This window comes from Chelon labrosus (assembly GCF_963514085.1).
Source record: "Chelon labrosus genome assembly, chromosome: 10".
Classification (NCBI taxonomy): domain Eukaryota; kingdom Metazoa; phylum Chordata; class Actinopteri; order Mugiliformes; family Mugilidae; genus Chelon; species Chelon labrosus.
Window position 1 is genome coordinate 29,064,165 of NC_140360.1, and position 16,517 is coordinate 29,080,681.

Here is a 16,517-nt window from a genome sequence, read left to right on the forward strand (position 1 = left end):
GCTTGTCATGTTTCAGCACTGAACAAGGTATGGTTTATCAATTATTCAATTATTCTTGCTCAGAATATTCAAATGTTACTGAGCTGCTATTATTATCCAAGCCTGTTTTTATAATGAGCATCTAGATCCAGAATCTCTGCAGTATGCACTGACTATCTGAGATTGCTTCCATATATTTGTACCACATGCACTGAAATTTTTTTTATCCAGATAAGCTTTTAGTCAATAATGCAGAAATTTGGGGACACTGGGTCAAATGATATATTTTGTAGATTTCTGAAGTAAAATAACTACAACCACAGCAGCAGATGCACCACACAAATTAACATTTCTTCAGTGATGAGTGAGTGAATATAGACAAAATAGGAAATAGAACAAAAGAATGAGGACAATAAATACAGCTGGTAATACCAAATTCACATATTAGTGACTATTCAGTGAATCTGTTGGTTAACGTATCATTAATTAATAACCATAACCCTCTGCAATGTTTCTACATGGTCTCGTGTTGGAAAATATGTCAGATGCCCACCGACCCTGACCTATTGGCATACAAACAACAGCTAGACAAAATTCACTGTAACAGTCCAAATACTTATAATGCTGTTGTTTCAGGGTCTGAGACCTGGCAAATCTTTTCTGTTGAGGTGTTTGTGTATAGTTTGTTCTGTTACCATGGGCCATTTTAGTTTCACTAAGTGTGCAACTGAGTCTCTGTTTAAAATGTTTCCACACATTTGACAATCAGATTCATGCTCTTTTGGTATGTTTTTTAGCATGCCCAGCATGGAGCCAGGATAATTGGGGATGAATGTCAACAATCTGGCGCATCTATGTATTCCACATTAATTGACATAATGGATGGCAAGGAGCCAGAAGCGTTGCAGCCCTGAACGGCACCTATGCAAATTTGATATATTTGATATACTTCTCTCCACCAACATAAAGTCTAATTTCACTGTTTGATTCAGTGTATTTTAAGAGCATTGGACAGATGGCAGGGAAATAACTTTAGCTGTGTCATTCTATGACTATTCATGTCAATTCCAGGTGACAAAGCTGTGGGGAAAACATTTCAGTCCACCCATACTGGATAACTGTGATAATAAGAATAAAATATGGACCTACTTTGCTTACAAAGGGATAATATTAGTGTAATATTTATAATAAAACCAGTGTATGGTAATGATTTGTTTTCTTTAAGATAACCAGAGACTGGAGAGTAATTGTTAAGACCTTGGTGTACACCTCCTTACCCAGTGTGTTATAGATACCGTCAGCCTCTTCTTTTACTTGTTCATCCAGCCGCTCCATGTTCTGCACCAGCAAAGCTACCACCTGACCCTCCAACTACAAACAAAAAGATGGAAGTTCAAGTCAAGACAGTAAGGTGTCACCACAGACATAGCCAAAATGTACTTAGTGTATTGTGAAAAAACACTTTCATCCACCACAAAAAAAAATTAACCATAATGTTTCTCAGTCCCATTGAAAATGTTGTGTGTAATGTGAAATATGATTGTTGGTGATGTGCATGTGGTTTTAGAAAGCGAATCTTAATATTTTTTTTTCCATTAACACTTTCCAAACAACCAGTATTTCAGCTTTGTTGGACATCTGCCAAATTTAAAACATGTACACAGAGAAAGGCAGGGATGACAGGATGGTTCACTTTTATGTCTTGGTCTTGGCAGATGAAACTTGGTTCATCTCGCAGCTTCTCTGAAGATGTCCAAGTGTTATCAGTCAAGTCAAGATTGGAGGTTCGTAACCAAAAAAAGCTTGCGGGGCGCTGGCGGGCTGGATAAAAGTATCATTACCGATGAAAGAAGACGGACGGTCAACACAGATTTATGAGTCACTAGAGAACATCGTGGATCATTTTGATTTATCTTATCAAGGATACCACCTGGCCTTCTGGCAGCAAGGACAGAGGAGCTGCAGGCATCACAGCAAAGAGGAGAGACAAATGGATTTAACCAACCCTTGCTGCCCTGAAACTGTTTCCCTTGGAAGTAGCAATAAAGAAGCGTGAGGTTTATGGGCGCTCCATTGCATGGTAAATGGACTGCATTTATATAATGCCTTCATCCTGATATTACTGCACAGCCAACTGAGGCTGCTAAATCACCAGCTGTCACATCATGTGGCAATTCACAAGCACACCACAGTTTTTCTGTCAACAATCTTTGACTTCTGTCCACTGAGTCTATGATTATTTGTCGAATATTGTGCAGTTGGTCAAGAAAAAGGAAGAGATTTGCACTATTACTCTGCTAGTACAGTCAAAAAGCAACCATTAACAAACAGGGCACACATGGAAAGTAAATTAAATGATATGCATTTTGATTACTATTTCACTTACAGATATGCTGCTAAGTGACTAAGTTCTTAGCATGTCCAGCATTTGTAGTAAACACAGTCCAACAATACATCAATGTATATATTTTACAGCTCTGAGGATACAGACTTGAACCCCATTGAAAATCTCTGGTGGGATTTGAAAAAGGTGGTTGCAGCACGCAAACCCAACAATATTAGTAAACTGGAGGCCTTTGGCCATCAGGAATGCGCTAAGATTCCTCAGGAAGGCTGCCAGATGCCGGTGTATGGCTGTGCACCATGTTTGCAGCAGGTCATAACAGCAAAAGGGTGCTCTACTAAGTACTAAAGATGCTTGTCATGAAGGGGTTGAATAATTTTGGGACTGCAGTGGTCATTAACAGTGTTTTTTTTTTTTTTTTTGCTGAATTTGGAGAAACCGATTGTAATATTAGTTGTATTTAGCGAAATTGTTCTTGTTTGATTTGTTCATTGCAAACAGCTGCTAGTTTGTACATTTTCCCAATAAACCTAATTTGTTGGATAATTCTGATTTTAACTGTATGTTCAAACTACTTGGAATTGGCCGTTACACATTTGTGACCACCCAAATGCACACGCAATCATTGTACGCATTTGCCCATTAACTTCATGTTTCACTTGTGGATCATGCAAGACGTATTTGTGAACGTTTTGAGACTAATTTCAGTCCACACATATACAGTATATACAATGAATATTCCTATATAGTGATAGGAGCACCAGAACTACTTTAATCTGAGCAGATTCACATAAATTCGTTTGCGATGGACATCCAAAATATTCTTTGAGTCACAGTGATTCTAAAAGTATCTGAGAAATGTCCATGTTCAACTTGGACTGAATATCCGGTCAGACCTGAGTGTGTGAATGGTCACTAATAACAGTGAAAAAGCCACTGTGACACAGTGACAGCCACAAAGAATAAGGGCCACATAGTTCTTCTGTCCATTATATGTGCACCTACATATTATTGTAGTTTGACCTTTGTCTGAGTCCATTTTAAATGTCAAAGGCATAATGAGATATCAGTCTTGAGGCCCCATTATCTATAAATCTCCCTGCTTCATAGACAGTATGACAGGCCCAACTACAGAAAGAGATCTTCAGCACACACAGCTGGAGTGTAACAAAGAAAGAGTGGACCAGGAGATGGCATAATTATGCAGATGGCATTACATAATGTGACTAAGTTTTTGTCACTTTCTAAATTAAATTTATTTAACTGCCACCTCACAATGAAAAAGTATAAGACAAGGCAAACTTGTTAAACTAATAATCAATCACATTTGTTGCCCATTTAATTGCAATGTTTCAAAAGTTAGTAGACTATTTGAAAACAAACTCATTTGTAATTGTGTCTTTTGACTAATTGTTACTTGAGCATAATTCTATATTTAATCACTGAACAACTAATGAAAGCAGGAAAAAATCTATATTAATCAACATGTCAAATATGGACCACCTCTGCTGAATGAAAACAAAAATGATCTGACTTTATGCATGTTAGCGAGAGCCAACCGAACTCTTTCTCTTGATTCATTAATTCAGACTAAATAATCAATCCTCCTCTGCCTGGTTTGGATGCCAGAGCCCAGGAACTTAAAAGTATTGACTCCACAAAGTGCTGCTTCATCAATATCACCATAGACCGATTTAAATTTTGAACTCACCAGAGCATCTATGAGTACCTCAGCACCCTCCTCGCTCTCATGGAGAGTGTCGATATCTGTCAGCTCCTGCAGCAAGTCCACCACTGCTATGGCGACATGTGCTTGAGGTTAAGGACAAAAGCTAAAAGATCTAAAGCAATGCTCCTTTCTCCCTGCTTTTCAAAACATGGCAAATACATTACCCACCACCCTCTGTCTGAAAGACAAAGCTTAATGGCTCTGTTTACATGAATAATTCTTTCTTCAACCTGACTGAAATAACTCTGATTAAAGATTTCTACTTAACTGTTTACAAAATGATGTATATGGATTTACATGCCACAAAATATCAACAAGAATGGAATTTTATTGACCTGCACAAAATCGTCCTGCCTGCTGCTGCAAAAATAAGAGAATAAGTTGCTTTTTCATCTCTCAACTTTACACTGAGTTAAGATGAACAACTTGTTTGAAGAATTGCTTTACTACCACAATGTTTCTGTCCCTCCCACAAACTTGTACCTTGTGGGGCAAAGAATGAATGAAATAAATAAAAAGAACGGATTTGTTCCAACCAGAGAGAAACGATCAAGCGCTATCATCCCTCCCAATGGTTTGGAAATTCCTTCCTTGTTAGTGTTATTGAGCTATTTTTAAATTTTTTTGAGGAATTTTAGCCTTAAGTCAGCACTTCCACTATTGTTTTTCTCCGTATCAGTTGAAAGACGTCACATAATAAAATCCAAAGTGTATGTTACCAGACTGTGATAAGAGTGCAAAACTCTGTGGGAACTTCAAAAAATAGATCAGGAGTCACAATTGTATGGATCTTAAAGTCCTTGGACCAGTATGGAGCTCTATCGAACAGGGCAGATGAATAAGATTTAAGACCAAAGTTGAATTTCTAACACAGGTCAAATTGATGAAAAGTGAAAGGCAGTCTGATTCAATCTCCATGTAAAAGGATATCTGTGTTTTCATGGCTGAGGAGGCCAAGCAGAGAATGGACAGAATTAAGCTCCACCAGCAGGTGGTAGAGATCTGGCATTGTGGCAATCACGTGCATTTCCTGGATGATGTCGTTCAGATCCAGCTCTGACTCCATGAACCTGGTTTAAAAAATAAATAAATAAAATTTTAAGTTTTGCATTCTATTGTGCTCTTTAAATTTACCAATCAAAAAGTGACGCAAACAATCTAAACTCACAAAAAAGTGATAAGCTTCAGTTAAGTCACACAAATGTTTATATTAACTATGTTATTACATGTCATATGTTAATGAATGTGAAGTATGTAAGCTATAAAAGAAGATTTTTAATGATCTCCAAAACTTCTACCAAGAGCATAAAACTGTGCACTGCCTGCAGTGGGCTTACTTTTCTGGATTGTCCGGAAACTTAATCCTCAGTTCCTGGTTTTTGTACGACCTTTTCTCAAAGGTCAGGATCATTTTCTTCACTGAGCTCTCATCGACCGGTTCTGCCTGTTTGATTAGTGCAAAAGGCGAGGAGAAAGGAGAAAAAGATTGGGGAAAAAAATAAATTATATAATTGAAACAACTGCTGCAGTAATAGTCAAACATCAGGGTGACCTTAATTATAAGAGAGGACCATAGCCATAAGGCATTTTCTTCAATCATAAGGAATTTCTTTGTATTTCACTAAAACCGGAATGAGTTTGACCTCCTGGCTTTAAAAAAAAAAAAAAAAAGGCAAAGTACAATGACAGGTTAGAACATTACAGCCATGTGACATTATGGAACAGTGCCAGTTCTTGTTGCGTTTTGTGGTGTTTCTTCAATCACAGACTTAATAAGTAATTACAGTTTGAGGAGATGCCCATTATTTATCTGCAGTACCAAATAGTGCAATACAAATAAACCAATGTGCCATAAAGATTGCAATTTTAGAACATCCTGACTTTTTCAGATGAACCTCACGCCTTCCAAAAGCAGCTAACACCATCGACACACCATAGCTACACTCTACCATTAAATCTGTTAAAAATATTATTTTTTTTGTTCAAAAAACAGGTTTCAAGTGGATGATGGGTGATAAGTCATCAAGACTATCTTCTGGCTGTCTTAACTGTTGCAAGTGATCAGAATCATTGTGTCAGTCCAACCTTCCAACCTACCAACCTATCTGCATGGGTTTCTGTGGTAACAACATAGGCATCAGTAACTACAGACAGTTAGGGCAAATATATATGAATCTTGACAAATTCTAGTTATTTTAGCTGTTGATTCAAGATTCAAGAAGTGTATTGTCATATACACAGCAAAGGTTACACCGAGCAATAAAATTCATACTGTGCACATTTATCAAAACATATTCAAATTATAGTTATATAATGAATATGGCCTGGTCAGTTTTAATCAGAGGACATTCACTTCCAAACTACAGGAAAGGTGTTGAATTCTGAGGTGTATAGTGATGTACTGTTAGCTCAGATGCAATCAGTTGGAACAAAGTTGAATGGATAGTTTTTCAGAGTACATATCACAGTGATCCAAAAGTAATGATGTCCTGAAGTTTTATTTTCCCCAATCCAGACATTTATTTTTGAGTATTTTTGTTAATAAATAAAGTTCCCTCACCCAGTGATTCATAAAGGCTTGTCTTATCTCTTATTCTCATTGATTCACATGTGCACCGTGCATATATATTATGGACAATAAACTTCAAAATTAGTCTGATGTAGGCCAATATACTTGACAGCTAAATGAGCATTAAACCAACCATTAACCAAGCATTAAAAAAAAGAAACTATTTACCTTTTAAGCTACTCCTTAAAAATATTCATTATCTTAATTATAGTGCTGTATGTATTCCAGGAAAAAAAAAACAGCCTTATAACACTACTAAAAAGTACTTCCAGACAGCAGACGTGTTTAGTTATGTTCTTTAATGTGTGATTTGGTTTATGGGAGAGGTAAAACCTATGCTTGCATGCTGACAATTCAGTCTCAAATTCCTATATGAAAGTGCAAACAATCTGCTCACTGTTCAGTTCTGTAACAAACTGTGCTTCACTTAACTGAGAGAGGAAGTCATTCTCAAATAAAAGCTCACAATAGTTTTTGAACAAGGATGACACTTCACATAAAAATTACCAAAACACTGTAATAATTATACATTAAATTTTCCCACCTCAGGTTCTTCTTCATCCTGGTCCATCAGTTTATCCAGGATCTTCTTCTTGTCTCCAGTCAGCTCCTCAGTTTCCCTCATCTCAACACCGCCTTCCATTCCTGCTGCTTCCCGGTATCTGGCCAGCTCCCTAGCACTGAGCCCTTTCTGCTGCTTGCCTCCTCTGGAGTCCTCCTCTCCTCCTGCTGATCCGCCATCCTCATCCCTGGGACGCTTTGCTCCTCTATCAGGCTGCAAGATGAAAAGAGATGGTGAAATGTGATCATACGCAGAGGAGAAGCAAAGCGGCCAATCAGCCACTGTTCACCGGAGGGGATTGTGTGGAGAGAGTCTCCAACTTCCGGTTCCTGGGTGTGGACCTCGAGGACGACCTGGCCTGGAGCACCAACACCAGAGGCATTGTCAAAAAGGCACAGCAGCTTATCTATTTCCTGAGGACCCTAAGGAACAGCCACCCCTCCCAGAGACTGCTTGTGTCCTTTTACTGGTGCTCCATAGAGAGCATCCTCACTTACTGTATCTGTGTGTGGTTCTCCAGCTGCACTGCCGCAGACAGGAAGCTCCAGAGGGTTGTCACCACAGCCTAAAGGATCATCAGCTGCCCCATCCCCTCCTTACGAGAACTATACAACTCCTGCTGCCTGAGGAAGGCCCAGGTGATACTTAAGGACAAAACCCACCCCGGACACTCACTTTTTGAACTGCTACCATCCGGTAGACGGTTCAGAACACTGAAGGCCAGTACTAACTGACTGACGAATGGCTTCTATGCATGAGACATAATCACACTAAACAACTCAAACATTAAAGAAATAATAATGTGAATTGTGCAATAATTCATACAATAATTTTCATAATGTGCAATTCATCCGTGCAATACTTTCATATGTGCAATCATTTCTCACAAACAAGTGCAATAATTTCAAGTGATGTGCAGTAAGAGTGACTTCTTATTATGTGTGAATGGGGTTGTTAGTGTTTATTGTTTTGTACACTTTTTTTTTTTTTTACATTTCTTTTATTTATTTGTATTCCAATACTTCTACAGCACCTAAGGGGGGCCTCAGGTAACCTTAATTTCGTTGTACCTGTACAATGACAATACATTCTATTCTATTCTATGCACAGGGTTTAGTCTGCTGGAGTAGTATATGTATCAGTATGTAGACAATTATGAAATCCTGAAATGACTATGGTGTCACTTGTGTAAAGTGGTGCCAAATGTAATTCATTAGAGATTAGCAGTGTGATTATTTTACATTCATCATGTCCATGTACAGATCAATATACCACAGACGGGCAGAAACCACAGAAACAGACAGACAGAAATACCATATTAGGAGCTACTCTGACACATTTAAAAATAAGCTGCAACGCATTAACTAATGTAAAAGATGTGACTTGTACATAATAAATGATATAATGGGCCTGCCATGTGTCGAATTCGCAAAATGATCACAAACGATTGTAAACACAGCAAGTGTATTTCTTGTAAGATAAAGAAAACATCTCGAGTCACTTTTGAACATTTGAACACAAGACAAACAATGTCACCGAAGTGTCTTTGTCAAAATAATACCTCAGGAGCTATATTATTATTATTATTATTATTATTATTATTAGTATTAGTATTAGTATTCTTTTAAGTCTGAGCATCATTGCCTTCCTCCCCCTTCATTCCCTGCAGCGACACGTTAGCTAGCAAGCTAGCTGCTAACGTTATTCAGTGATAAACAAGGACTCGAGTTGTTCTTTTGTCGTGTGGACGCTACACAAGAGTGACTTACTGACTGTAAACTGCATGACGTAAAAAAAAGAGTAAATATACTAAAGTATGCTAGCTAATGTGTACCAGTGACTCTTAGCAGTAGTGTTATATACAACCAAATGAATGAGAGGAGTTAAGATTAGCTAAATCAACGTTGCCCTACGGCGGAATAAAACGCCTACCTGATAGTTCAGGAGCTCTCCAACATCCATTTGTCCGCGTAAGTATCCTTGAAGATGATTTGTTTGGAAAGAAAAGTAAACCTGCACACTTAAACTGTTGGCTATTCGGTTAACAACAAGCTTCCCGCATACACATGCCTGCCGTAAAACAGGCTTGATCATTGTCGTAAAGACACATAGTCGTAAACCTTGACTGTTTGTAGCGATCATCGACTGTAAGCAGAGATGTCGTAAGGACTTTACAAATAACTACAAGAAAAGATAATTAGCCCACACCCCCTCTCTCTCTTGTCTACAGTTTAATGTAAAGTGTCTCTATGTACATAAAGCTCATAAACAATGCTTGCTTCAAGCTCAAAATATTGCAAATGAACAGTGGCCGAGAGAGCTCTGCGCACTGCAACTTGAGTCAACAGGTTCAGTGCTAATACTCACAACGAAAACAGAAACGTGCTGCAGAAACTCATAGCACCAGCAACACAAAACTATTTTGGAAATAATTTGACAAAATACACAACTAATTTTTCTAGTAATTTGATTCTAATTTTGTAGAATAAGAGCAAACAATTAGTGTTTTGTTTTTTCTTATGTCCACATTTTGGGGGGCACAGTGGTGCGGTGGTTAGCACTGATGCAAGAAGGTTATGGGTTGTTGTGTGGAGTTTGCATGTTCTCCCTGTGTCTGTGTGGGTTCTCCCCAGGTACTCCAGCTTCCTCCACTGTCCAAAGACATGCTCCTTAGGTTCATTGGTGATTCTGAATTGGCTGTAGCCTATGTGTGAGTGTGAGTGTGAATGGTTGTCTGTCTCTCTGTGTTAGCCCTGCAATAGACTGGAGACCTGTCCAGGGTGTACGTCGCCCCCCTCCATGGGACAAGCAGTTACAGAAGATGAATGAATGAATGAATGTCTCCTTTACTTAACTTGATATACTCTGTCACATCAGCAAAACTGAGTATATACTGTGCAATTTCACCATAACTGCAGTATTTTTAAGTTCAATTGTCAGGTATTTTATTTTTATAAAAAAAAAAAACAAGCCCCACATTAAAATAATGTAAATAGTAGACCAATGATTCAGTCTTAAACAGAGAGCCAGTGGGTCTAATCACAAGTAGGCAGTGCAACAGCAGAGGAGCAGGACACAAGTAGTAGCCAAGAAACACTGTAGGACTATTTTCGACATGCGTTAATACAGATTTGTCTGTGGTAGTGACGAGTATCATAGGAATGAAATGAGCAGGAGATGGCGGTGACCTTTTCGAAGAAACACAGTCATCTGGCTGCAGCAGTCACTACCATCATCCATGGGAAGCATGTGGAGCTAGTTGGGGAGTTAAAATACTTGGGCATCATCTTTGACAACCTGCTGTAATTCTCCTCCAACATAGAGGAGACTCTCGGGAGGTGTCAGAAGCAGCAATACCTCCTTAGGAAACTCCGCTCCTTTGGAGTCAGCAAAGACCTTTTACTGACATTTTATTACAGTTTCATAGAGAGCATCATCACTTTTCCATAACCTGCTGGTTCCACTCCATCAGCATCCAGAACAGAAACCGTCTGCGGAGCCTGTCAGAACTATTTTTATACACAAACTACAGGCATGCAGGTTAGCAGTCAAGATCACCAAAGACCCCTCACACAGCAGCTCCGCTGCCCCATCTGCAGAACTCAGAGGAGGATGGCCACCTTTGTCCCCAAAGTTATCCTGCTCCTCAACTCCAACTCCTAACGCGCCACCCCCTCCTTCACTTCTGTCTCTGTCACAGACACAACCACAGCACATTCCCCCCAAATATATAGTCCCTGTAACTCCTATTTACACTTACTCTGTCTGCACTTTACCCAGTTTATTCACTTATTCATTTAGAGCCATGTTTACATCCTCTATGGACAGTTGAATAGTTTATTTATAGCTTAGTTTTTCTCTAAAAGTGTCTTGTTTACCACGTCATGCTGCTCACATGTGCCCTAAATTGCTTCCTGGGGACAAATAAAGTTTTCTGAATCTGTATCTGTATCTGAATTTGAATCTGAATCTGAATGTAAAAATTAATTTTTGCTGACACCTAATAGATGAGATGTTGATAAAATGGCATATTTATTTGTTAGACAAGCATTTGTTGGAACTGCATTATATAATACACAGGTATGGTACTGGAATGCAGTTTTGAGGTAGCTGCACCTCAACATTAATTCACCAACATTTGGAAATTCTGCAGTTTCCAAATGGGCCCACTCAGCAATCCTAAAACAACACAAGTAAAACTGGACATGAATGTTTCATCATCAGACCTCATGCAAGACATCCAGGTCTTATAGGCTCAATTTTACATTATTCATAACAGGAAAGTCCCATATGCTGAGCTGTCTTACTGATCCAGACATGCAGAAAATCACCTTTTCAATGAGCAACATTGGGAAATGTGCAAGTGACGCGTGGTGTAGACGGCTCCATTGCCACTCCAGTCTCTGGTCAGTGATCTGTGACAGCAGAGCAATAGAAACAACGTTTAAAAGAAAGGCCAAGCAGTCGAGCCTGATGTCCTACCAAACACGAGGGAGAAAGCATTTCGTCAAAGGAAAGAGAGAGAAACGGGATGAAGGAGAATAAAAGGAAGCAAGAAACTGAAATTGCACAGCTGGTAACAGCAATGCAGATGAACATGAAGCCTTGATTGGGCAGACTAGAGAGAAGTCTTTTATGAGGTGGACAACTGTCTTTTGGTTAAAAATAAGTATTTCTACAAAATATCTTAATGATAATGTTTAAAATGAGTCTTGATGATGATGGCATTATCACAGGTTGATGTATATTCTTCACAAGCTTTTTTGCCAATAAAGGCTAATACTAAAATACAGTATGTTGTGTTGCTGACAGATGAATGGGCAGCAGCTGTACGCATGAAACAATGACAACAAACCACATGTTCATCAGATGTGGACAAGCCTGAATGGCAAAAGACAAAGACTATAGTAAAACATCAAGTAATAGCCCAAGCATGAAATGCCCAATGCAGGAAATTTCTGAGCCATCAACGAGTTAAGCATGTGGTAAACTGGCACAGAGGAAATGACGCATTTTATTTGATTTATTGAGGTTTGTTTTAAGAAAAGTTCTATATCAGTGGGTCTTTCTAACAGTAGAGACATTGCAGCAGACATTTTGAGTGAAGGGAAAGCAAAGGAGTCAGTGCCTTTGTTGTTCATGAGTTGTTAATCCAGTTTCCACAAAGTGTTTTAGAGGTCTGTGCACTGCCCCTTAGAAAACCTCTAGCCAGGATAGGACACAAAGAAAGTCCCTTTTCTTAAAATAAAAATGGTGCAGTGTTCTTCGAAAATTGAGACATAGCTACATCTATAAAAGACAATGGATTACTTCAAGTTCATTGCTTCAACAAACGTGATGAGTAGGTCAAATCCATGTTAATACTTCTTCAATGGAAAGAAAGAAATGAAAGAAAATTGATGGTTTGATGGATGGATGTGATTTGCTCTGATTCGATGGCTGATCTAGAAACAATTCAGACATATTTCTACTTGGTTTTACATGTTTTAACTGTTCATGTTTTTAAATGTTTCTAAATCCTCAGACTTAGGATCAGTTGCTGGTTTATATAACGGACCACACTGGATGTAATTTAAACCAAAAGAAAATTTATTTAGAACTTTCACACTCAACAGATCAGACGTGCCTGATGCATTTTTGTCTTTCATAACCAAGTAATGGTATTAGTAAAGTCATTAATATTAGCTTATACTAGCACAGGTATTATGTGACCAACAGCTCACTATAACAGCAGGCCAGCGGGAACAGTATGTAGTATTTTTTATCTAAACATGCCAGTTACTATGATGGAAAGAAGCCTGTCTTGAAGTCTCCATTATTACAAATCCATTTTGTTCCACACAATGATTAACACATTCCACAATCCCTGAAGGAGCCAAAAGCTTTTCATACACAACTGTCTGCCTAATGACATTGCCTCATCATTTCCCCACAGAACTGCTCTGGGGTGACGCTGTAGGATCATTTCCTCAGAATTGTACCCCATTTCCTTTGAAACAGAACAGTACAATTTCACACAAGCTGTGAGAGCTGATTGCATTAAATCACATGAGGTCAGTGTGACTGTATCATACTGCGGAGACCAACACAAGTGTGCTCAAAACTCGAGAGTGGCAGTGCTATTTTTTAAAAAGAGAGAGCGAGGGAGGGATGAGAAGGATTGGCTTTACCGTTTCCCCGTGCTAAGTCAAGTGGTGCAGTCAAACTAGTTAAGATATCTTAGATATCTCTGGAATTATGCATCACATCACCAGAGTCCCTCAAAGCCCTACCAAACATCTTCGTCCTGATACCTGGATTTCCACCACACTGATAAGTTGTTTCAGTCACAATGGTTCTGTGCAGATTAACAAGCAAATTTAAGGAAAAGTGGTGGGAAACAAACGGCATCAATAAAAACACATTTGACATAAAAGAAATGTGTTCTACTGGCAATTTATGCCAGATATATAGATCCTAAATTGTACTTTAATTTACAATTGCAATACTATATCAGTACAAGACTCCTTTAAAACAAGTACCATTACGGTTTGTAGTGATTTTAGTGGAGGTTACATTATTCCTTTCTTTATCTGGTACTATTTTGAGAGATTTATTTTGTTCATAGGTTTGATTGTTTTAGATTATTTTATTATTTACAGTAGGACATGCTGAACTGAACACGTGTCTTCTACTTTCTTCTCTCTCGCACCAAGCTCCTATCCTTCACTTTCTTGTCCTCTAATTTCTTATCTATTACTAGTCATGCAATTCTGTGCTATAACTGTGTAGCATGTTAACTGCTGTGTGTCTCTCTCCCCCTACATCTTCTTGTGAGTGACTTTGGCCAGGAGTTGTGTGTTTCCTGTAGAGCTCCATACTACATCTGTTGTCGTGGTCTCATCAACCTGCCCAGTCTGCATGGCCTCCTGCAGTTATCCACTCCTACCTGAAAGAAGAGTTCTCCAACCTGCCTATGATTCCTCTTACATTCTCAAACTGTCATGTAACATCATCAGCTATATGTTTGTATCATCATCAGATTCCGCTTATACGCTTTAGACAGGTTTCTTCCTTTTGAAAGGGAGTTTTTCCTTGCCATCGTCTCCTTCAGGCTTGCTCTGGGGGTTTCAGGCCGGGTTTTAGACCGGTGTTGAATTATTCAAAAACATACAGACTGTCACGTCTAAGTACATAAATGGAATTTTATTTTTTTTTTTCACATATTTCAACAAGTAAATCCATGATCTCCATCTTATTAATGTTAATACACATTATTGCACTTTATTAATCCTTCTTATGTATATAATATACAGTATATTTACTTCTGTCTCTATTTCTTGTACATTGGTTCATATTCATTCATCTTCTATACCCGTTTTGTCCTGTTAAGGGTCACGGGGGTCTGCTGGAGCCTATCCCAGCTGTCATCGGGCGAGAGGCAGGGGTACACCCTGGACAGGTCTCCAGCAGGGCTAACACAGAGACAGACAACCATTCACACTCACACGCACACCTACGGCCAATTTAGATTCAATTTAGAATCACCAATTAACCTAATGAGCATGTCTTTGGATGGTGGGAGGAAGCCGGAGTACCCGGAGAGAACCCACGCAGACACAGGGAGAACATGCAAACTCCACACAGAAAGGCCAGCCAGCCCATGTATTCAAACCAGTGACCTTCATGCTGTGAGGCATCAGTGCTAACCACCTCGCCACTGTGCCGCCCTTATTTATTTATTTATTTATTTATTTATTTAAATTACTTTTTTTCAACTATCTTCACTTCATTTTTCTTTTTACTTGTGGTTTTCAAGAGTGTTTATATGTGCAACTGAGCTACTGTGACCAAGCAATTTCCCTTGTGGATGAATAAAGTCTATCTAAGCCTGATCCTACAGATAGTAAATTATGATACATAACACTTACACTAATGTAAAGTAATTCCCTTCATTAATCACACCTTAACATCCAAAAAAAACAAGAATCAGATGTTACAGATTAGGTGCCAATGATTAGAGCCTTTTTAGGAAGTGACAGGTGCTACGGAAGCATGTGGTGTCACCATGCCAAGGTGTAAAGAGCTTTCTAAAGTCTTAAAAAATAAATAAAGTTGCAGAGTCTGAAAGAAAGCTTAAATGAGAGGTGGTAAAAGAAAGAGGCGTAGACAGTCTGTCAAATTCAGCCAAAGAGTTGTGGCTAAGATTGGAATTCCATTAAGATGTTTAAGCGGCAGCACATGCAAGAATCTCCCCAAACGTCTCATAGACGAAGGAATCTTACTTGGAAGAGCAATCAACAATCCTGATGCCGAGGTTGTCCTTAATTTGTTCCACTATCTCTTCATATTTGTGGTTGGAAGACCTCTTTTCCTTGTAGTATTGTTCAAGTATAACATATTTATCTGGAGAGTATATTTCAAAGAGGATCCAAATTCACAATTTCCATAGGATGGAGAGGATGAAGAATAAATTAACTATTATGTTTGGCTTTCGCATCTGATCTGGAAAATTGGGAAATATTAGTCTTCCTGATTTGAAAATGCATGTACAGATGGTAAATGGTCTGGTTAATGGTTGAATGGTTAATTTGTATTAATATAGCACCCTTCTACCTATTGGTACACAAAGCACTTTACAGTCAGTGAAACATCTACCCACTCGTTCGCATGCACACACATTCACAAACCAGTGCCATGCACAGGGAGCAATTTGGAGTTCAGTGTCTTGCAAGGACACTTCAGCATATGGTCCACGTTTCAGGGGTCGAATTGCTAACCCTTTAACCCCTTGACGCCTGAATTGATTTTTCAATTATATAAAGAAATTAACATTGCGAATTTGCGACACTCGGCGACAAGGGGTTAATGGACAATTTTTCTTGTAATATTCCTAAATATTATTTTTAGATCCCCTTTTTCTAAACTGTCATTGCAAAGAGCTAGCAAAAACAAGCAAATCATAAAGTAAGACAATGTCTCTATAACATAACAAGCATATAATACAAAGGAATGAAACAAATGCAATATGAAGCAACATCACACACCAGCCAAGGCACATTTCAACTGAGAAACGAAAGCAGATCAATAAAAATTAAGTTTTTAAGATTTAAAGAGATTTAAAAGCCTAAGGAACTCATCTCAGGCATCTTTGTTCCACTGACCTCTTTATATCCTCTATACCGCTTTATGTAACAAGCAGATCAAATTCTTTATCTAATACATAGCCTTCAAATTCAAGTCTTAAAATCAGTTGTAAAGAAGTAAAGGAACTACCTTTATTTGTCCGAGACAGGCCTGCTGGGATAAAACAAAGCAAAGTTGGTTTTATTCTAGTTTATTTAAGATCCCGAAG

At 38.5% G+C, this 16,517-nt stretch overlaps 1 protein-coding gene across 1 annotated transcript in view; it reads right to left on the reverse strand.

Annotated features, from left to right (window-relative positions):
- The window catches only part of ctnnbl1 (catenin, beta like 1), a 52,712-nt gene extending 43,347 nt beyond the window's left edge, over nt 1-9,365 (reverse strand). The window contains exons 1-6 of the mRNA XM_084553405.1: nt 9,116-9,365; nt 7,166-7,396; nt 5,390-5,496; nt 4,981-5,122; nt 4,035-4,130; nt 1,257-1,350 (exon numbers count right to left, since the gene is read on the reverse strand). Of these exons, the coding sequence (XP_084409531.1) occupies nt 1,257-1,350; nt 4,035-4,130; nt 4,981-5,122; nt 5,390-5,496; nt 7,166-7,396; nt 9,116-9,325 (880 nt within the window). The 5' untranslated portion in view covers nt 9,326-9,365. The remainder of the gene's footprint in view (nt 1-1,256; nt 1,351-4,034; nt 4,131-4,980; nt 5,123-5,389; nt 5,497-7,165; nt 7,397-9,115) is intronic.
- Nucleotides 9,366-16,517: the final 7,152 nt, after the last annotated feature.